The 23,519-nt window shown below is 38.2% G+C and overlaps 1 protein-coding gene across 5 annotated transcripts in view; it reads left to right on the top strand.

The window, feature by feature from the left end:
- Window positions 1-20,441: 20,441 nt before the first annotated feature.
- Window positions 20,442-23,519, top strand: part of ACSS3 (acyl-CoA synthetase short chain family member 3) — a 75,109-nt gene continuing 72,031 nt past the window's right edge. For 2 of the 5 annotated variants that reach the window (XM_048302578.1, XM_048302580.1), the window contains exon 1: window positions 20,456-20,896. In XM_048302578.1, the coding sequence (XP_048158535.1) occupies window positions 20,586-20,896 (311 nt within the window). In that variant the 5' untranslated portion in view covers window positions 20,456-20,585. Of the gene's footprint in view, window positions 20,897-23,519 lie in introns of all 5 variants that reach the window. The other 3 variants (XM_048302577.1, XM_048302579.1, XM_048302581.1) reach the window with 3 other exon arrangements.

Below are 23,519 nucleotides of genomic sequence, written 5' to 3'. Positions count from 1 at the left end.
CCCTGAATGCTTAAAATGTTTCTCTTCCACATGCAGGCTGAGGAGCAGGCCCAATTGAGCTTAATGAGAATCTTTCTATGGGTATACTCTGCAAACTGAAAAGAAATGTGTAAAGGAAATTTTAGGAACTAGCAGGCACTTTGCTGATGGCCTTCTTGAACTTTTCATTTCTGCATCCCCTACAGAGTTCCATTTTCCTTTCTTGTTTCAATGAGAGAACAGAAGGGTCTTGATTGAGTTATAAAATTTTGCAGCTCTGCATCTGTGTGGCAGGGCTTGAGGGCTTTAAAAGATAATGTTAGCTTGAGATGCTTGAAGTGGAAATACCAATTGTTTCATTTTCTTTTAACTTCAAAATAAATGAATGTCATTTAGTTAGTTCCCTTTCAACACTCCTTATATCATTACTACATCATATAACCTTCTGTGAAAAGACTGAGATTCTTTTTGATTTGCTGTCATGTTTGAAATCCTTTCTTTCAGCCAGGGAATGAAAATTCAGTACTTTCTTGTTTGTTTTACAGAAACTTGATTTCCTGATAATCTTCTAGCATGGTGCTAGAGATCACCTAAGGGTTATCTTGGCACTGCAAATATATTCCGTTGTTTGAGTATTGGTAAAATAAACTAATGGAATATAGAAACAGCAGAATGAAGTAACTCAACTGTTTTTGAGTGAAAGATACTATTAGTAAAAGTACCCCATATGTATGAGTCTGCCACTTTTGCATAAATCCCACAGAACAGTGATAACAATAAATGCATTAGACTTGCATTTCAGCCTCCACCCCACATTAGCTACCAAAATCTTTTTTGAGTTTGTGCTACTGCTTCTGTCTAAACATTCCCTTCATTCACGCTGTATTTGATACCTTCATGCTGAAACAAACTAAAGCTGTTCATGGAAAGCCTCCACAATGAAACATGAATAGATTTTGAAGGAGAAAATCTGTTACAGTTCCATTTTCTCTTTTTCCAGCTGAGAAGATCTACAAGCAGTACTTGTTGATGCTACTACAGATGCATAGGTTCAAAACAGCCTATCTTGATTTTCCTGCTTTTCTGCCTTATAACTTTGTTTTTACTAACTTGTATTCCTGCATGGGTAACAGTGATACTGAGGCTGCAAAATATTTTTTGCTTTAAAACCTGATCTCATGTAATGATTTTGTGACTCATTAGCCCTTGAGTTGTAATTTTCTGTTTCTGGTTTCTAAGCAAAGAAGAATCTTGTCAGTCTGGGTTGAAGCAGCTCAATTATTTTTGAGTCAAGACCACGTATAGTAAAATACTGTCCCAAAATATAAAAGTGTTTCTAGTCTTCAACAGATGCTACTGGCGGAGACGAATGTCCTATCACAGTGTGACTATGATAACTGTATAAGACTGTTTAAAATACAGATATAAGCTTTCTTTTGGGGTACTTTAACAAAACTGGACATACCCACATAAGGAGTGTTACAGTTCAGAGGTATGTGAAGCAAGGTGAACAATGAAATACTTGGTTCCCAGGCTAACTATATTTTGATCATGCTGCTCTACAGAGTTGGATGAAAGGTTTCCTTGTGTTGTTACCATTGCATGTAACAGAAATAGCTTTCAGATTACTTGCAGTAGGCAGTCCTTTAATTGCTAAATTTTTCATTAGTCATGGAGTTAGTGGTGATGTGTAGGTGTGAGGATGGGCAGAACTAAAATGAAGTATCAAAAAACTGGCTATGCAAAAGCATGTGAAATACTGGAATTTTTCTGTCCTGGAAAAAAATTGTTCTTTTGAAGGGGAGAGAATGAAATGGATCCTTAACAGGATACATGTTTTCTTTCATTTTCGCACCTGATATATATCTTTATGCTTTGAGAGGGTATGTGGAAACATCTAAGTAACCGACTTACACTACCCATTCTCTTCTACAGTTCTAACAATTTTCTTTCTTTTCTTTCTCTTTGAATTATACAATCCACATCTTTTTTTAGTAGTTTATATGGCACTCTACGTTAATTTCTAATATCTTTTGATGCTGTTGATATTGCAGGTAAAGGTGTATGTTTTAATTCAATGCCATTTCATTCCTAAGGTTTTTTTATTATTATTTTCTCTATGTTTTTATACGTGTACATAAAATACATGCTGGCCTTGTTTCTTGATTCTACTAGTACTAAATATATGCTGCAGGACCCTTACCACTAGACTCAAGCAACTAGACAAACAAACAAACAACAAGCTATTCTGTTCCTTATTTCACATTGGAATGGATTATGGAAATGCACATGCTACTTTTCCATTTCATGTTTGTGTTTTTTGACATCTTTTTCAGCAGCAGAAGTTTAATGGCTAATACACACATTTACACCCAATAAGAAGAAACTTTAAGCCTCTTTCTGTACTGTTTATTCTCTCAGCAGAACTACAGAATTTGCTGTATAAATCCAGATTCTTCTGGGGTTTTTTTGCCTTGTATTTTGTCAAATTACAGAGATGTCATTTCTTATGCATTTATTTATTGTGGTACCTGACAGTCTCTGAGTGCTAAACAGAGAACTATTCTGAGCCTGAAAAACAAGAATAACATTGGCAATTCTGTTACTGGGACTGATTGCTTTTACGGGTATCTGTAGCCTTTCTTAGACTCCTGAAGGGACAGAAAGTTAATGAAGCTCAAGATGTTAAGAAAGCAAGTGAATTCTTTTGTAGTCCAGCTGAATACTTATTTTGATTTCTTTCTTAGTCACTACAAAGCAAAAAGAAAAAATGAACACATTTCTGTATCCTTTACCCCATCACACTAAAAACAAAAAGTGATAAATAAGAAAGTGGGTTTTCTGATTTTTCTTGACAGACAGGGAAGACCATCCTATATATGTGTCTGTTGACATAAAAGCACTGTATGTAAAGGTGATGTCTCTCTTTCCTCAGAGATGATGCTTATTCACCTAGGTGAATGAATGAGAGCATTATGAATAGAAGGCCATGGCAACTTTTGAATAGTTGTCTTGGGTGCTCTCATGGAGTATTATTTTGATAAAACTAGGGGAACGGTCTGAAATCATCAGTACAAAACTCAGGGTCCTTCATTATATTTGGAGTCTTGCAGAAGACCTTGTATTTGAGGAGTTAGATCTTAGCCAGGCCGTGTTTGCTGTGTCGGGTCCTGTGTTTAAGCATGACCAGCTGCTGTAAGGAAATCTCTTGGAGTGGCCCATATGGGTCTGTTCTGCATGCTGGTGACGTTATGACAGAGATAACAGTCCAGCCTGTCAGGAGAAGATGCATGGCTTTACTTGTTACACAAAATTTAAGGCACTACAGCATGGAAGGGAGAAGGAACATATTCACAGATGGGATCTGCATAGTAGGGGAAAATCCATCTGTGGTCTGTTTGAAAGTGTGCTTCCCAGAACCTGATGGGATGCAAGATTTACTTTGTTTCTATATCAATCTTTGTATTCTATCTTATTAAACCAGCTATGTTAGTATGACATTTTTGTTGGGTCTTTTTTACTGAGATCCACCAAAAAACCCTTCACTCTGTCTGCCTTCCCCACCCCTTCTTCTCTGCATTCTTACAAATGCGGAACATTCACATTTGTAAGGTATAACTTCTTTAATATGAAATTCTACTTTCAAGTGGGGAATGGAAAATAATTGACCAAGTACTGTAGAAAAGACTGTGAATTACTGTAGGATATTGATTCAGAGAAGGGGAAAAAAGACATTGATGATAAATATTTGGTGCTGCTTGATACAGGGAAATAGTTATCTTTTCATAGAAAGGCTATCCAATGTTTTGTGAAAAAAATGCAACCAAACCAAAACAGAATAAACTCCAACTCCCTTCTTCCCCTGCCAAAACCCACCACCACCACCTATATTTCAGTGCAATGGAATTGTTAGGAAACTTGAAAATGAGACTAACAAAAATCAAGAGGGTCAATTTTTGCTGTGTTTAGAAGCCATGAGTGACTCAGAAGGGATGAACCACTGCAGCTCTCTTCCAGAGAAATTTTTAGAAGATATTGTTTGAACCTGAAAAATATTTCTGTTATGCTGTTCTCATAAAATAAGGCAAACAGCATAAATAACTAGAAAATGAGAAACTCAAATAGGGCATCTTGCTATTTTTTTTCTGATGACCTTAAATAAAACTTTTCACACACTCATTTCTGCAAGAAAGAACATGGAGAAAGTGCAGCATAGGAGTTTATAATTGGGACAAATAAGTTGCCAGCAAAACATAATATATAAGAAATAGAAAAAAAAAAAGAGAAGAATTTATACGACTGAATAGAAATGAAGTATGGTATTATGAAGTCAGTTTGCATTGCTTTTCCTTTTTTAAATTATTTGATTCTCAAATAATTTCAAATTACTTTTCTTCTAAGTCTTTCTGGATAATGGAGTATATTTTAGAAATAAGCAGAGGCTATTTTTTAAATTTTGATTTGGTTTCTTCTTTAATGGTGCATTATATTAAAAATATCCACTGCATTACATTTAAATGGCAATATTTTTTTTAAAGTGGTTATACTGTTAACTTTAGAGGAAAATAACTACATTTTTAAGGCTTGAGTTTTGATAATTCTGTTATAAGTGGCAGCAATATCAAAGCAGCAAGCCACTCCATTGTTACAAACACTTCAAGGATACCGAATGAGAAAAGCTGTATCAAAGTTTTTATTCCTTTCAAATTCAAATAAATTAAAATATAATTAAGGATGTGTAGTTTGTTGACGCTTTGTATTTCAAAGTTAGGGTTTTTGGTATTTTTAAATGAAAATCTTAAATAATGCCTAGTCTTAGTAATAACTTCATTTTTTAATAAGGAGAATGCGGATTATACTTGTACTGATTTGGCATATATAATGCTAGTATAAAGTAAGTGAAAGTTTTCTATTTAAAATTGGAAAGGAATAGTGCATTGTTTATATAGTTAAAATGTTGTAAACTAATTTTCATGGAACCTTGTATATGACTTTTTTTTTTTTAATGATCTACAGCCGCACAACATTTACTTTTAAAAGAAGCTACTCCAGATCCCTCCCTGTATCCTGATTACCCTGAATATCAAGGATTTGAAGGGCTTCTGACAGCAAGGATGTTAGGGTGTTTCTAGTCCCCTCTGTCTAATGAGCATGCATCCTATTCTTGGGCTGAGCCAAATCTAATATATTTATTTCACAGATTTGAAAATAAACTCCATGGATCATTACTGGTGTAGGATGATCCTATACTTCTTTTGTAGGCAAGACTCTCCTTGACACCAATGAGCAAGACCAAAAATCACAGGTGATCCAGCTGTGTGTCCTACATACATCTACAAGTAGATCAAGTGCAGCTCCTATAACTGGCAGTGGTGCTGTGGTAACTGGGAAACTGCTGAATACTTTGAACTCCCAGGTGAACATCCAACAGCTGATATTGGTTGCCCTAAGACCCCACTGCTCAGTTCTGTCCCAGCCCTTGGTAGAGTGATGAACTCTGTGGTACTCACACATATGCAACTCAGCTCTTCTCAGCTGTCCAATACATGAAATATGCATTTAAAGATTAATTGACCACAATTTCTTTGGTTTGTAGTTCAGAAAAGGTCACACATTCATTAGAAGTGCTCATATCAAAATTATCATGGGAATCAGTAATTTTAACTGAGACAATGCAGTGTATTGCTCTGAAATTTTGCAGGATGCTCAAAGGAAAAAACTACAGGAGATCTAATTTGGTGAGAAAGACACAGTAACACCTCACTTCCACATTGGCAGAACTCTGTGAAGCAGTATCCTGTATCCTGATACTGCTTTGGCCATAAAAGTGATCCAGTGGGAATGCATTAACAGTTTTGACCATTAGTAATGAGAGGTAGAAAGTGGAGCTCTCATGGTTAGCACAGTGTACCCTTAGTATTGTTGGGGAAGTGAGTTAGTGCTTTAAAAAGTACTCAGCTTCTAACTTAGGTCCAAGAGACGAACAATTATGACCTCTGGCTCCTCATGTTATGGAAAAAGATTTCTGCAGCTATGGGCTCCACAGAAATTCTGTCTATTACTAGGATTCACCTTATATTTTACGTATCATGTCCAAAGTAGAAAAAGATATTACTTTTTGTAGATGGGCTTTGTACTTCTTATACTTGGATTAAATAAAATCTTGCAGATACTAGCCGAAAGCAAGCTTGATTACAAATATATTCTCCTGTCCAGATCACTTCATCAGGGCTTTTTTTAGGAATAATAAATGTTTCAAAGATAGCCTACAAAAATATCATGTGGAAAAAAAAAACCAGCAGCAGATGATTTAATGTTAGTGAAATAATTGCCATGACTGCCTATAAAACTATCTTAATATAACATTCAATTTTGCATTTAAGCATTTTCCTCACAAATAGAAATCAAACTGCACCAGTTTAGATACTAAAATCATAGATTGCAACAAAAAAGTTGTTTCTACAAAAGAGATTTTTAAGTTTTCTTTCTATTTCAAAATCTGTTTCAGTGAAAAGATATTTCTGATTGTGGTAATTTTCATTGTGGCTGGACAGATTTTTGTGATACATGCTGAAGAATGACTAGTTTTCTTCTGTGTTCTTTGCACATAGGAAGGAGGGTCAGATATGCTGTCTCTGCCTTTTCTGCACAGGATTCACTGAGTTTCTCTTCTGTACCAGTCCAACTCAACATATTCAATTATCTGTTTTTTTAATTATTGACTTCTTTAGCTTTAGCTGCCTGATTTGCCAGAAAAAAATCTGTTTCTCACTTCTTTGACACTTTCTTTCGTTCTTCCATCAGAACTAGAAGGTATCAACATACTGGGTTGTTACATCATTATCAACACTAGGGCAGCTATCAGATGCCCTGATACTGAAAAGACCACTGGTTGATATAAAAACAGGTTAGCATTAGTAAGCAAGAGGAATGTAGGTAATAAATTAAATTTACAGGAAGGAACTGCCTTTTGTTATAAAAAGTCTTTTAAAGAACTGCACTGAAATATGACTTTTATTTACTAGTGTTGTGACTCGTTAAAAAAAAAAAAACAGGAGAAAATCCACACTTTAAAATTAACAGCTGGGTTTTATTTTGTTTGTCAACCAGAAAGGCATTTCTTAAGCAATCAGAAAACAACTCAGTACAATGTGCCCTCTTATGTTGTGCATTTGAGCAGTGACTGACCACCAGTTGGCCAGGGACGCATTTAGCTGCAGTTCATGGCCTTGGGTAGGACTTCTGTGCTGCTAGAGAGAGAAGGTAGGCTGGGACCACCAAACCAGACGATACAGACTTTATTTTATCATTTTATGCAGAACCACTGTCTGAAGTTCAAAACTTCTGTAACATTTTAACAAAGAAATTGAGGATGGTGTGTTCTGTGATGATTTCTGGAATTTCACATGACAGACCAGACCTTGGACAGACAGTTGGAATTCCCTTCAGATGATGGTAAAGCAGAAGAAATGCTCCAAGATGCACTCAGTGCATTTAAGCTTCTACCAAAGTAATGTTTGGGATCAGATTGAAAGGAACCCCAAATGATTTTTTTTTCTTAACAAAAGAAAGTGTATTTTAGCCAGTAAGGGTCTCAGCACCAGCTTTTTAATTCTATTTATCTATTCCCATTGTGCCCCATGATTTAATAATTTAAATATACTCTCTATTGCCCAAGACAGGATGTCCTAGAAACTATTGCAATAATGCATTTCTGTTTGGAATATCTATCTGCATAGCCCTGCACACATGGCTGGTTTCCCCTATAATTAAAACACTTACAATTGTAGGTTATGTTTATAATTTATTCTGTGACTTATAAATAACCATTCCTCATCTGTTAAAACTCCCTGATTCCCAGATGAGAAATAGAAAAGAATTTTAGAGCGAAGCTTTGAAGTGAAGGAAAAGGCTGTGTTCTTGTGACACCATATTCTGTTTTTTCCTTCCTGTTAATACAGCTGGTTCTGAGGAAAGCAGTGGATTTGCCATCTAGCCTGTGATTATATCTTCTTACTCAGATTTTTTTGTTGAATGCATTAAATGTATGTAGAAGTCAAAACCAGTTAAAATGACAACTGAGAAGTCATTTGTCATTACAGTTACTTCCAAGTCTGGCTGCATTGTTGTGAGTAGTGTGGAAGGAGGAAAATCGTATATCAGAAAGCACAAAGATAGAAAGCAAAGCAGCCAGAGGTGTCTTTACTTTTAGCACAAATTTATTCAACCAGTCTTGATGTCAATGGCCCACGGTGACTAATGGAAGCGGCAAAGAAACTCAGGATGTTGAAACCTGCACACACAGGGCACATTGATCCCCATGCTGCTGCACAGAAGCAATTGTTAATAACTCAGATTTTACCAACTGATCTGAAAACACTTCCAGGGGAGATAACTGTCAAGACTGCATTTTACAGAGGAAGAGGCTAAAGCACAGAGTTTAAATTTCTTGCTAGAAGGTCAACAGTAAACATTGGTCTCCTGAGTCCTATCAATTGCCTGTTCGTTATGCTACTGATATTGTCGTGTCTCTTCTACAGTTTTCTAAAGGCTTAGCACAGTGTAGGCATCCATGATAAAGTTATTAGATATGAGCCTGGTAATAAAAAACCCTTTTCAGTAGCTCATCTCACACAGTTCTTCTCATAACCACTTTCAAGGATGCTAAGGGACCCTGGGGATTAAACTCTTTTTCACCTATGGAGGGGAAGTATCAGAAACTTAAAAGTGAGGTAGATGCATGACATTCCTCTGTTGATGGCTTGAGAGCAATAGCATGAGACTACTTCAGCTTGTGGGTTCTCTGGCCCTGGACTAATTTTGTGTGGCCATATAAAGCAATCCTGCAGTAGCATTACATGGAAGTAGCACCCCATACTGTCAGCTTTCCTCCTAGAAAACGGGCATTCTGTTCTGAAAGCATATCTTCACAGAGGTACTGACCTTTTTCAGAGGACCATGAATGGATCACTGTAAAAATGCTTAGGATTCAGGCTGTAAATCACACAAAACTCTGACAAGGTCTCCAGCACATGGGGTAGAGGATAGAACCCTCAATTTTGTGCTTTTCTGTGGCTAAACTTTGGCTTTGGCATCTCTGGGATATCTTTACCCATGGACCAACATGAGCTGTTCCAGATCTACTTAAAATGGAAGATGAAGAATTATACAACATTTATGTCATTACTTAAACTTAATTACCTTTATATTAATTTATGTAAGCTATTTTTGTTGGATCAGTATAATGATGATGTGGAGTAAAGATGGCTGCCTTTCTCTGCAGCCTCTAGATGTATACACAAACCTTTAAAAGTGAAAAGTAGCACACTGTATTTTGTATCAAACTCAAGTAATAGCTAAAACTCCCACTTTTACTTCCAGGCATTTAATGGCATTGTTTTTTGAGATGCACAATGCCAGCCTATCTGTGCAAGGGAGGAAGAAGTATTTGGTTATCCAGGGCAAGGGATAGGGTAGCCTCAATCTCAATGTGTTTTACCACAGGATAAGACAATTAAAAAGAGCCTTTGGAAATAAGAAGAGGCAGGCAATAACATCAACAGATGGTGGATGAGAATACTGTATAGGTGATTTCATTCTGTTCATTTTTCTTTGTTTGCAAAATTTTTGAGTCAAAAGGAAACAGGAGAAAGTTAAAGGAATTTAAGAACAGGTGAAGCTACAGCATGCATTGTGAAGATTTTTGTTTAGCAGTCAGTGGAGAAAAACTTTACATTTCAAAGACAGCAGGATGAGAGGCCTGATTAATAGAGCAGGAAGTGAAAAAAACTTTTTTTGAGCCTTCAATAATGCAGGATCGAAGGATTTGCTGTGATAACATATTTAATGTACTTTAGAAGCCAGTTGCAGGATACTGTGTGGCACTACCAAGAGCAGGGAAGACTTGAGGAATCCTACAGATCACAAATAGAAAATAGAAAAAACGTCAAGAAATTTCAAAATCCTTGCAGGTGAGTGAGAGAAGGAATTAAATAGGAAATATAAAACACGTGTGTAAATAAATAGATTTCAGTTTTGTGGCAAACTGGACATTCTGATTTCACATTTTTTTAGCAAAAAAAAAGTTATTGAGTTCTCTGAGAACACAATTAGATAAAATATTGTGAAGATTAATTATAAAGTTAGAACTGGTAGGAACAATAATGTATTTTACCAAAAAGACACAACTAAGTGAAATCTGTGTTTTCCCGAATAAAAGCAATTGAAGCAAATTATAGGATTATGCATCCAATTCAAACAAGAATATGGGAAGACTGAATTTCATTGTGGCAGTTGTCCATTGTCACCATGACAAAACAGCTGAATTTTCTGAAAGCCAGAATGTGAAATAGAAGAGCCTGCTAATACATGGAGTTGTTACATATGAAAGATTCAGGTTAGAGTGTGCTTTGTTGAAATGCTTAGCTACAGTGTGGTTCGTTTAGAAAGACATTAGGCAAGGAGATACTCTACAATTAGGAATAAATGTATCCAATTGAAAAATGAGGTATGCCATAGGAGGACTGTCATCACAGGTTTGGATAATGTGTTTTAGCTAGAGGCTTACATTAGTATGCAGCAACTTGTTTTATATTTTTCCTGTTTTTACAGTGCCATCCTCCTGAAGCTCATTAAATCTTTTTCTACAGTAAGGGCACTCAGGCATGAATAATCTAAGGAGTAAACAGAATACTATTATAAATACATAAGTGTCCATTACAAGAAGTAGTAAATTTAAAGATGATTAAAAAGCAACAGCAAAGCACAAACACCCTCTTAAGCACATACAGTTATAACATAAGCAGTATGTGTTTTTCTTGTGAAGGATTCATTACAACATGAGTCTTAGAAATGAGTGAAATAAATAACTCAGCCTGATTAATGAACTACCATGAATCATCTCTCGATCGCAAGTTCAAAAACAAAAAAGAGAATTTATTTGTTATTGCTTTGTGGCTTATTTAATCATGAGACTCATACAAAACAGGCATAAAAATGTTGTACAATGTACAAATGAGGACAAATTCTAAAAGGTGTTGTCCACCTTTTTATAAGGTTTTTTAGAGTTCCAGTTCAACAGAATATCTAAACATACATTTAAAAGTCCCCAAGCTTAACTGACTGAAGTGCTATAAGGCACCTAATCTTAGGGATATATGGGTTTAAAAAATATTTTAAAATATTTAAAATTGTCTGAATCAATTTTTAGGCAGATGAGGCACTTTAAACCTGCACTCCGAACTTCCTCTGTTTAAAGGCTGGAGGAACACTGCAGGTGGTGTAATTTGCAAAGTGAGCCAAGTACCTCTAGGACTGTGCCTCACACACATGAATGTGTTTTTTGTAGGTAAGTCAGTAGGTAAGGAATGGCTTTTTCCCTTTTCCCTTCTGTGGATTTTATATGCACTCCATTAAGCAAAATCAAAAACCTCATCTTTCAAGCCCTAAAGAGCTCTATCCCAAAGAATATCAAGGCACACAAAAATACCAGGACTCCTGTGTGGACAAACAAGGCCAAACTCAAAAAAAACCCAGGAAGCATAGAGAAGGTAGAAGGAAGGAGAGGTAACATGGGAGGAATACAGAAACATTGTCCAAGCATCCAACGGATGAAGTTTGGAAAGCTAAAGCCCAAATGTAATTGAATCTGGCTAGGGATGTCAAAAACAAGGGCTTCAAGTAAGAAAAGGAAGAGTAGGGAATGTAGAGTAGGAGTAGTATGGACTCATTGCTCACTGAGACAGGGGACCTAGTTACACAGAGCATAGAAAGGCAAAGGCCCTAAATGTCCTATTTGTCTCAGCCTGTACTAGCAAGACTGTCCATCAGCAATCCCAGATTTCAGACACCATGGAAAAAGTCTGGTGCAAGGAAGATGTACCCATAGTGGAGGAGGATCAGGTCAGAGAATCCTTAAGCAAACTGGACAGACATCAATCCATGGGACCTGATAGGATGCACCCACAAATGCTCAGGGAGATTGCTAATGTCATCATGAGGCCACTCTTGATAATCTTTGATCAGTCATGGCAATTGGGAGAAATGCCCAAGGACTGCCAGAAAGCAAATGTCACTTGTATCTTCAAAAAGTGTAAGGAAAAGTACCCAGGAAACTACAGGCTGGTCAATCCCACCTCCACCTCAGGGAAGGATGGAGCCATGTTCTTTTCAGTGGTGCCCAGTGGCAATGGGCACAAACTGAAACATGGGTGGTTCCAAACATGAGGAAACTTTTCTTTAATGTGAAGGTGACTGAGCACTAGCACATTATTGGAGATACTCAAAAGCAATCTGGACTCCAGGTGGTCCTGGAGTTTCTTTACAGAGGTTCCTTCCAAACTCAATTATTTTCCAGGTCTGGGAAATAACCCTGAGAGGTAAGCCTGGAGTTCAAACCCAGCTCCTATCTCCAAGTCTTTTTCCTACCTCTGGACAACAAAATGAGACTTCTCCTTCCTCCTGTCCTGACTCCCCTTTGTACTGCACAGGTTAGCAACGGCAACTAGGAGAGAGGAAGTGTGGGCTGGAGCTGCTTCAGGCTTCCAAAGGATAGCTTCTTTCTAAAGTTTGTGACAAAGAATGAAAATTTGAGTTAGGATACTTTGATAAATTGAAGTTATACTAGAGTCTGCTTTTCTTTTTATTTTTTTTTAAGTTACACTGCCTGATTCTTTTGATACAGAAGTACAGAAAGAAACCAAAATTAGATTCCAGTGTACAAGACATGTATATGATTGGAATGTTTTCCTATACATGGGGATTCTTGGATGTGAAGGTTTTTAAGATTGGTAATACCCCACAAAAAATAGGTAGTGATGGAACAGAAAACCATACGATAGTTTTCCTAAAAATGTTAACCTATTTAAGCCATGCTGTTAGCTTTGGAAGGAGACTTGAATTGGTAGTTCATCATTTTTCCTAGTGTTCAGAATTCTTGATTACCAGAAATAGAAACTAATGGTTGATCAAATTAGACTTGGACAATATCTGCAATAGTTTCATACTCTTTATAGCAAGAACTTTCTTACAATTTACAAAGTGGTTAATGTTGGTCAGAGATTGTGTACCTCACAGGGTCTAGATTTGTATAATTATGAATACTGAATCTTGTGATATTTGGCTATGGTGCAGTTAGCAAGCAGAAATACCAAATTTTTCTATTTTATTCATGGTGTTTTGTCCACTGTTGCCATCTGTTAGTGCCAGAATGAAAGGTTCTTAGCTTTTGTTTTCTACATTTATCTATTACCTAACTAAATGGAAAGAAGACAGAGAGCAAGCCATAAATGGTGTAAAGACTGAGCAAATATTGTTACAGGAAAAACAGAATCCTGTGAATTAATTTCTTTCATTAAATATGTTATCTGTCAAAAAATAGGTCAGCTTTTTGGGAATTGAATTTTACAGAAGATTCCATCTGGCTTTTCCAATTGTTACAAGGAAGAATGCTTTTTCATTTGTTTCATATGAAATAACATAGTGTTCCACAGAGGGAGAGGCATCCTTCAGGGTGGCTTTTTACAAGAGACTTTTTTTTAAATATCAAAGCATTAACTGCATAGAAAAATCATTTTCAGCTGTTAATGAGGCCATGTAAAATTTTTATGAGATGAAACTCAAGTCTATTTGAAAAGCAAAGACTCAGCTTTTACTTGAGAATTTTCTTATATTCATCATGAGATGTAAAGCCTGGACATTGATTTTGCTAGCATAATATTCCCAGAGGCCAAGAAATCAGACTTTGTAGTCTAGTTTCTAGAGACCATTATACATAGACAAAACAATTTAAATGGGCTCTTTGGGGTTTGACACCCAATAAAACAATCTGTTTGGGTGTAGCCCATAAGACTTGGTTCTAAAATTATAACAAATTCCCAGGCTCATATTGGATGATTAAGTTGTCCTCTGCAATGAATATCTAAACATTGCACATATATTCATGAATTCAGTCTTCGGAGAGGCTGTGGTAACAACTACATGGCTCTCTCACTAGAGAGCTATACCTTCAAAATAAATGGGAAATTTAGCCTCTGCTATTAAATTACACAATAAAATATCACTTGGTAGATCATTCCAAATAAACACACTGGATAACTGAGGAAGAACCAGATGAATGCCCTATAGGTTTACAAGTAAGCCAACAACTCCAGTGAGCAGAAATATTGAGTATAAGCCCCCTAAAGCTATTAATGCAAAATAAATCCTGAAGATCAAATATTGTACACTACCTAAAACACATACACAGAAGTCATTCACTGCTTTCCCTTAACAGAAGTGAGCAAATATTTGAACATGCAGTGTGCATGTTGAAATTCCTTCCTTTGACCCTTAATCAGAACAACATAGCTATTTTAAGTAAACTTCAGGGTGCTTGGAGAAGAAAAATAGGACAGCAATGATAAGGCAAATGACCAGGTTTCAATTTGGTATGTCTGCTTTATTGAAATCCACTTCAATGACACTGCTTTAACAGAGAAATTGGTTTTCCTGTCTTTTTCCAGTTCCATAGACCTTCCAGAGGTTTTCTGATGTCAGAAGGTTCCTCACTGCCTTTGACCTTGAATTTCTCCTTGATGCATGAAAAGTTGGGTTAGTCTCCATGAATCTGCTGTACTCATTTTACACTGGTAAAAATAACTATTGAGACTCTAAGTTAATAAAAAAATAGTATCTTGGGGGTGGGCATGTAGCTTCTGCTCTAACCAATGATTTTTGGCCCAAATTTAGTGAGTCTAAAATTTTACCTTGCAATCTAAAATCACCATAGCAATTTAATTCTGGAACTGGATTTCTCAGGGTGCAAATATAAACTTCTGGCAGCCTAGTTCAGCACCCTAAAAGAATGAGTCCATGAGAGAATGTGGACTTGAATGTTTAACTGAATGTATTTGGGCACACAGTTTTGCTGCTGGCTTACCACTAAGAGTTTTTCTGCTTTATACGATGATTCTTGGGCCTGAATTCATGCCTATTTTTCTTATTTAGATTCTTCAGGAATCCTGTGACATGCTAATTTGCAAGATGAGCTATAGAAAAAGCTATTTTCAGAGATTATTACTGATGTTATTTGGGGCAAACTGAGTGACAGCTACGATTTCTTCCCTATGCTGCTGTGAAATTTCATCCATTCTTTACCAGTCGGAGCCACTCAAAAGTGGGATCATTCAAAAAATTCACAGAATTATTGTTTGTATGGCTCTGGATGATCCTGCATGCTTAAAAATATAGCACACAGTAATAAAAGACAGTTGCAATGAAATATGTTATTAAAATTGCACTTAGTCAATTTAGGTGTCAATTTCTTGTTTGTTTGCAAGACAATTCTGCAGATGAACTAAATCAGCACATCACCACAGTGTTTGAACATTAACTCTTCTTGCCATATAGTGAATAGTCATGTAGTGGAGTAAGGATCATGAAATATGTCACAAGAACAAAATCTAGCAACTGTTGAGTATGGGATTGCAAGAATGAAACTTCAGGACATAAGCAGAATTGGAGCAGATTAAGTTGAAGTTGTTTATACAAAAAGAGGCCTTTCAGTACATGCTGGTATGATAATTGGCTATGGGCCAGGCTCCTAGCCAAGTCTGCTGCCCTGACAATACAACTGACAGCTTCTTGCAAAGGGATGTGACAAAAACCGAGATAAATACTAAAGCTGTGCCAACTAACTCTGTGCTCCTGGGAGTGTCTGATGAATCTTTAGCCCAGCCAATAATGCAGGTTCTGCACTCTTTGTGCACCCAGACCCCTCATGTGAAAAGCAGAACTTTGAGTGTGAAAGCAGCTCAGTACTAGATTCTAGATATTGTTTTGAAAATCTTAAGCAGATGTGTTTTCTTGTTGTTTTTTGTTTGGTTGGTTTTTTAAATTATCTTCTTTACCTGCATGCGAGATACATCTGCCCTCACCCTCCTCATCCCTCCAAGACAGAAAACAGAATCACTGTACCTTTGATCTAGTCAAGCCTGGATATTCTGGGAAAAATCAGCTTTCCTGTTTTATCTTAGTCATTGAAGGTTGAAAATAGGACTTACAGTCATTGTAATTTTTAAGCATAGAGTTCCTCCAGTACTGGCTAACGTCTTCATACTTCTTGGGCTGTATTCTCTATTTTAGAAAGTGTTGCTGATAAGAAATATTTATATAACAAGTAATTTAAAATTTATTTTTATGACAATACTGACATTAACAGATTGAGGGTTAATGAAATTTTTCATAGTTCTGTGAAAAAGACAACCTTCTGGGTAAAAAAAAAAAAAACTTGTGAAATCCATGGTTACTTTTGTTATCAAGTTCAAAAGAAACATCAATAAAAATGTCAGTGCCTGAAGTCCTTTTGTCCCCTTCAAAGAATATATATTGAATTTTGAAAGTTTTGTAATAACAGTCTTTTGGCCTGTGATGGTTCTGGTGTAGTCATCTGGAAAACAGTGGTAGAGGCATATGAAAGAAATGGGAATAGGTTTGGATAAACCAGCAGATTTTACTCTTGTTGAGACAAATAATCAATAATTGGCACTTTCAGGAAGCTGGGCAGCTCAGGGACATGGATTACCTAAAAATCGAAGTTCAATGACAGCCTTCATAAAAATTACATCAAGTTTGTAATTTAAATCCCCAACAGCAGAAATGCAAAGCAAAAGCTAAAATTCTACGTGGAATTTACCATGGACTCTTTCCTCTAGCATGCCTAAATACTGAAGAACTTATCATAAATTTTGCTTTTGCATGAAGTATTTTGCTTTCATGGCCTTGATTTGTTATGTGACATAATGTGGGGTTGTTTTTTTTAGCTGGTTTGTTTGGTTTCATTTTTTGCTTGTTAGACTGTTTGGTTTTGGTTTGTCTTTAAATTAAGAAATCTTTGAATTATCTATCTGGTTTTGTTTCTCACATTTCCAAAGTCCAAGATACTTTCAGAAATAGAACTTAGATCTGGAAAAAAAATGAATGAAATGCAGGCTGTCCTGAAGTGTAAGACCTCCTCAGGGAGTAACCAAGTGATAATATCAGTAATAATTGAAACTAGAATCATATTTTCACCCCAGAGGATCTCTAACTCATTTTCACATGGATCGAGTCAGACTTTGATTCAGCACTTTCCAGAAGTTCGTAAAAAGAGCTTCTGCCTGCAGAGACAGATATTTTAGCATTTTTGTAAGTCCTCATCATTTATCTTCCTGCACACCAATCTCTCATTTCCAGAGACAGAAATAAACAGAAGGTCATGAATTCCCAGCACTTCAGACAGCAGAGGGGTGATTGACCACAGACATATTTTTTTTCAAGCAATAATTTTTTAGAATTTTGTATAAGAGTTTTAATAGATTTCAAAAAAGCTGTGATATGTTTAATATTCAAAGACTGGATATTAAACTGGAATAATAATTATATCTACTTATGAGACTTAGAAAGTGGTGGTTACTGATATTGTTTCCATCACCTTTCATGAAAACAGAAAAGTTTATTTTGGTTTGAACTTAACTCTGCACACTACTGCATATTTTAGAAAACTGTGACTGCCTTTATTTTTAGGATATAAGCGATACAGAGAACTCTGAAACTTATTCTTACAAGACTGGCAGTGTTTTGAGACAGATACAGCCTAAAAGTTGTACACAGAACTTCTGTACCATAGAAGTTGAGGTACAGAACCATAGCAAAGTAATTTAACATACATACTAACTCTCTAACTACAGTTTTACTTTGTGCTTTTAAGAGGTCTCTAACTGAAATTTGAATTACCAGAGTCTTGTGCACTAGGACAGTCGGAGCATTTCATATACAGAAGATGATATTTGTAATACCTTTCTGCTAATCTGTTTTCAAGATACATGTGTCTTCAAACACACACAGCTTACACTAAAGGATGCAGTTGCGGGGAAAAAAGCTTCTTTGAACAAATAAAGGCTTCAGATAAGATTTTTTTGCAATTGCAGAAGTACCAAGCCATGTTTCGTAGTTTGTTCTTTGCTAGATATATGCCTAGAAACATACATATATCTTTCAAGAACGTCTACAGCTACAAGGGTAATTGCTACACACATCACTTGACATTGCTTCAGAATTCTTTGTTGAGTGTGAATTTCAGGAACATCACGTTTCGCCAAAAAGAAATAAAGTCCTTAGAGGGAAAACTCATCAGTTCAGAAATCTGCTATAATGGTATTTGTAAGTGAAGCTTAAATTAATAGTGTGCTGCTGGGAGAATTGGCAATCCCTTCTTTACCTTCTTAGCTATCTGTATGAGGTGTGATGAGTTTAATTAATGAAGTATGTTCCACAGATACTCATTAGACACATTCCTTCAGGAGACATTCCATCAGTAGGATGTTAGCTAAAATAAGAATTCAATGCACTTCTTGTTCCAATTAAGTTCACTTGTACCCCCCTACACCTCTAGCATAGCATTTCTAGTAGGACATATATTCAAAATGAATACCAGAGCATTAACTGTTGCAGTAAGAATTCCTTTGCTTAATACTTATACCTTCACATTAAACACACTATGGACAGAGTGGAAAAATGGTTAGCATTGATCTTCAACACCACAAGAAATATTAGGCATCACCAGACACAACACATTAGGTGTTTAAAGCTCAGGACACTTCAGTGTTAGTGCCTATAACTAGCCTGTTACATATGCTTAAATATTTTAGCTCGCCTAGCCTTCACGGTTTTCTCCCCTTTAGGGAAAAGGGAGATGTTGTTCCAGCTCTGAAACAGATTGCTAACATCACCCAGACGCTGGCTGCATGCAATTGCTATAGGTCTTTTCCTAACTAGATGGACATCGATCCCAGTGTTGGTGATCCAAACAAGGTAGCTTGTAAGGCAATTATTACGAAGGGTTGCTCCTTGGAAGTGGACATAATGTACCTCAAACAGTCTGATTTGGGGAAGTGGGATTCACAAACTGGGCTGAGGCACTGATACCTCTTGTTAAGTCCACCAGTTGCACACTTCTGGTAGACAGTCACTGCACTGGACTCAGCCACACAGTGGGATTGTGAACACCAGTCTAAGGCTGTGTGTGATGATTTCTGACCAGGAACACAAAAAAATTAATAGTTATTCCATAATAATTTTCAATCAGAATTGTTCTTTTAAGTCAAAAATTGCCTATCCATTATAAAGACAGGAAATAAAAAATATAATTCTGGGGATATTTTTTAAATGCTAAGATCAACTATGTATGACCTGACTGGGAAGTTGTGTTCTTCAGGCATATTTGTATAATGCATGCACTGCCGAGCATCCAGCAGTGATATCTGATTTCAGGGCTGTCATAGTGTCAACAGTGTTTACAGTATCTGCAAGCTTCTCTCTATTTTTCTTTATTTATTTTAAAATTTTGGCTACCAAACTCTGTTGACAGCAGAAGTCCTGTCAAAGTGATGAAAGCGTGGACAAAAGAATAAAAGTATTACATTTGAGAACAAGTACTTTTTATGCTACTTAGGGCTGTGTTATTGTGTCACAGATGGGGACGAGAGTGAGGTGAACTGCAGCGCAGCACAGGACAGGTAGTTCACAGAGCACTGGGCAATGCAGTAGCCTCTGCAAGCCAGGGGGAACTCTGTGAGCTAATTATATAGGCCTCAGAAACAAAAGCAGGAACCAGTCTTTATGCTGAAAGATGACTAGGGATTCTGAAGATGACCTAAAACTTGTGATGAACTTGAACTCTACCCCACGTGTATTTTGAGCCAGAATAATACACTGATTTCATGTATGAAACCTACTGTAGTGGGTAAACAGTCTATTTCTTCTCATTCCCTTACTCCTTTACCTGTAATGTGATAAATTGCTATGTTCTTATTGCACTAATTCAACACAACAATCAGGAATCAGGTGCCTAAATTGATTGCTAATATAAAACACATTATAGAGTGCCTCTTTGCCATATGGCATTTTTATAATGTGATTTCAGGAAGAATATCCTGAAAAACCTGTAACGGATATACTTATTAAAGCACTAAAATAATTTCATAAGTGATAAAATAACATTTGAAGCGGGTGTACGTCTTAGCTAACTTGTGCATTATAATACTCTGAAACATTACCACTGAAACTCAGGCAGGATTTCTAAGTATACACCATAATGAGCAAAACAGAAGATCCACTACAGATGATAGAGATCTTCTGGAAAGCAGAATGAACTTTATCCTCTGGCACAAACAGTATGCCTCATTTTATCACTGGGAAGTTTCTCAAAGCAAGAATCTCTTTCAAAATAAATACTTGAGGAGTACTCTGGTTACGTGTCACGCAGACCTGTAAGTCACAGGTCAGTCTCTCCCCCGTCTTCGGTCGCTCCAATCGCTGACGGGTCCGGAAACCCCGGCCCCGGCCGCCAACCGGCCCGCTCGGCGCGACCCTCACCGCCCTGCTCCAGTCGCTTCCCGGGAGCTCCGAGGGGCGGTGGCACCCGGGGGCAGGGCCGGGGCGTGGGCGGGGCAGTTCGGCCCGGCCCGGGCCAGGGCAGTCCCGCCGTGTCCCGCCGGCCCTAGGGAGCCGCTGCCGTCCTGTGTTGGCCGAGGGTGTTTTGGAGCCTTAGCGAAGCCCGTGCGGCCGCTCTCCCTTGAAAGCCGCAGAAAATGGGTTTCCTGGGCAGGCTAGCGGCGCTGCCAAAACTTAGTGGGGCGGCCGCAGGTCGGGGCGGTGGTGCCTGGCGGCGGCCGAGCCGGCCCTGCACGGAGGTCCCGCTCCTGGCCCGGGCCGCCTCTGCCCCCCGCCCGCCGCTCGCCGGCCGCGCCGCTTCTTCCCGGGCGCTGGGCAAGTACGAGGAAGTTTTTCGGTCCTGCCTGGCGGAGCCCGAGAAGGTCTGGGGAGAAGTCGCCGAGCAGATCCAGTGGTACAAGCCCTGGGTCCGGACCCTGGAGAGGGGCAGCCTGGGGAGCGCCTCATGGTGAGTGCCCGAGTGCCCCCGGTGCGGTTCGGAGGCCGGGCACGGCCGGGGCGGCACAGCTCGGCTGTAGCGGGGAGGGAGGGCTGCCTGCACAGGGGGCTGCGGGTGTGCTGGGCTTGGGGTCATGTGCTCACCACAGAACTATCCCAGCATCTTTCTGGGATTGTCGGTCTACCGTCGCTGATGGAGGAGACGACTGCGGAGATCGAAGGAGTTAAATGATTACACTTGGTTAAACATAATCATTAAGTTAAGCAGCCTGGGCGAGGGCGCGTTAGCGTGCGCTCTGGCAAGCGTGACATGTGCGTGTGTGAGTCCGTGTGCGGCTCGATGATGTAGATGAATGCTCCTGATGCTCCCCTGTCCAACCCCTTTTGGGTCTGAATTGGCAACAAGTTGCCGTGAACATCGAAACCCGGCTTCAGGTGCCAGAGGAGGCAGGTGTATGAAAACACAGGTGTATAAAAACGGTGGCTTTCGGGATTGGTTAATCTCAGATACTGTCTAAGTAGGCCATCGTTTAGATGTTGTGGTTAAGGAAATGTTTGGCAAAGGCATTGGCATTGTAATATATATCTTCATCAGTGAATGGTGAACTACCCTAAGACAGAATATGATATCCTTATTATAAATTGCTGGATAGTATTTTCAATACTTTCTCAAAGGTAGTTTACTGTTAAAATTCTGTATTTACCATTTTGCCTCTTTTTCAGCAAGTTTACATCATGCTTTTTGATATTTTCTCTAGAAAAGCTGATGCAGAGTATAAAAGACACTGTAGGATAGGGGTCATCTTTCTTTGGTACATCAATGTTCTTTGCCCTTTTTGTATTTTTTTGGTTTGTTTTTGATTAAACTGCTAATAATTCTAAATATATAATTTAAAATATTAATCATTTTCAAATCTGTACAAGTTAAGAGATACAGAACCAGTGGAGTGGAGCTTGGTTTCTTACTGGTGTCTGATATCATTGCTTGACATGTCTAGTAGTGAAAATTTATATGTCTTAAGCTAAATTATAAGCAACACCCAGCCGTGGTGGCCTGTGTAAACAGTCAGAAGTTCTAAAATGGTTAGATAGGGTCCTTGAGGCTTTGATCTCGAGGTCATGGCACTTTTCAGAAAGTCCAGGTAGGATTACCCAGATAATTAGGGTCTAGACAAGAGACTAGAGAACAAGTCCTATGAGGAACAACTGAGGGAGCTGGGGTTGTTATTTAGCGTGGAGAAAAGGACGCTCGGGGGAGACGTTATTGCTCTCTGTAACTACCTAAAAGGAGGTTGTAGCCATGTGGGGGTTGGCCTCTTCTCCCAAGTAACAAGTGATAGGACCTTAAGAGGGAATGGCCTCAAGTTGCACCAGAGGAGGTTTAGGTATTAGAAATATTGGATATTAGGAATATTGCATATCAGGAAAAACTTCCTCACTGAAAAGGTTGTTAAACATTAGAACAGGCTGCCCTGGGAAGTGAAGGAATTGCCATCCCTGGAGGTATTTAAAAGATGTGTAGATGTGGCACTTAGGGACAACATGTAGTGGTGGACTTGGCAGTGCTGGGTTTAATGGTTGGACTTGATGATCTTAAGGTCTTTTCCATCCTAATTGGTTTTGTAATTCTGTTATTAAAGACCAGTAAAGCTCATTGACTGTGGCATTCCCAAACCTAATGAAATCAGTAAAATGGTTACTTTTGAAGAACTAAGGAATGAGAATATTATACATGCAAATAAACACAGTTTTGCTATCAGATTCTGTCACACAAGTGTGGTATGATTTGCTGAGCAGGATAAGCTTGCTTCCTCAAAGTGTCATGGTTAGGTGTTTGTAAAGCATTGTGAATTCTCAGGTGGAAGTTGTTTGGCCTTTTGAGAGGGAAAATGGATATTTCATGGTCTGAAGTCAAACTTGAGTTCCAAACTCTTTTCTAGCTTCACTTTTTAACTTGCATCTTTTGTCCTTTGTGGATGCAGAAACTGAAATTATCTTTTTTTTATGCGGGCAAATAATTAAAGGGAGGTTGTACGGAAGACAGAGCCAGACTTTTTAGTGGTGTCCAGTGACAGGACCAGAGGCAATGGGCACAAACTGAAGCACAAGATTTTCCCTTTAAGTGTCCAGAAACACTTTTTTAATGTGAGGGTGACTGAGCACTGGCACAGAGCTGGTTGTGGGATCTCCATCCTTGGAGATACTAAAATGCCATCCTGACTCTAGGCTGACCTTGTAGAAGCCTAGAAGATAAGGGTGGTAATGTGTGTGTCTCAAACACCCATAGCCAGATAGCTGTGAAGCCAACCAAGGATTGTTGGTAATAACAACACTGTGAGAAAGAACAGGATGTGGCTGGAGAACGGGCCATACAAAGGTAGGACAGCACTTTTCTGGGACAAATGTCCTTGTTCTAGCTCGTGGAGATAAGCACAACACAGTGCAGGGCAGGAGGAAGGCTGAGAAGTGGGCACGGATTGTAGGGGGGTATCAGGACCACCAAAGACTGCCGAAGCCCTCTTACCCATTTTCAGAAAGGTCTGGAAGAACGGACTGTGCATGATAACTAATTTGCATAGAAAGCAAGAAACTTATCTATGAAATGGTACCCCCACAAAGCCCAGGTGCTTGTG

Source organism: Corvus hawaiiensis, chromosome 4 (genome assembly GCF_020740725.1).
Source record: "Corvus hawaiiensis isolate bCorHaw1 chromosome 4, bCorHaw1.pri.cur, whole genome shotgun sequence".
Classification (NCBI taxonomy): Eukaryota; Metazoa; Chordata; class Aves; order Passeriformes; family Corvidae; genus Corvus; species Corvus hawaiiensis.
This window is presented reverse-complemented; position numbering and strand designations above follow the sequence as displayed.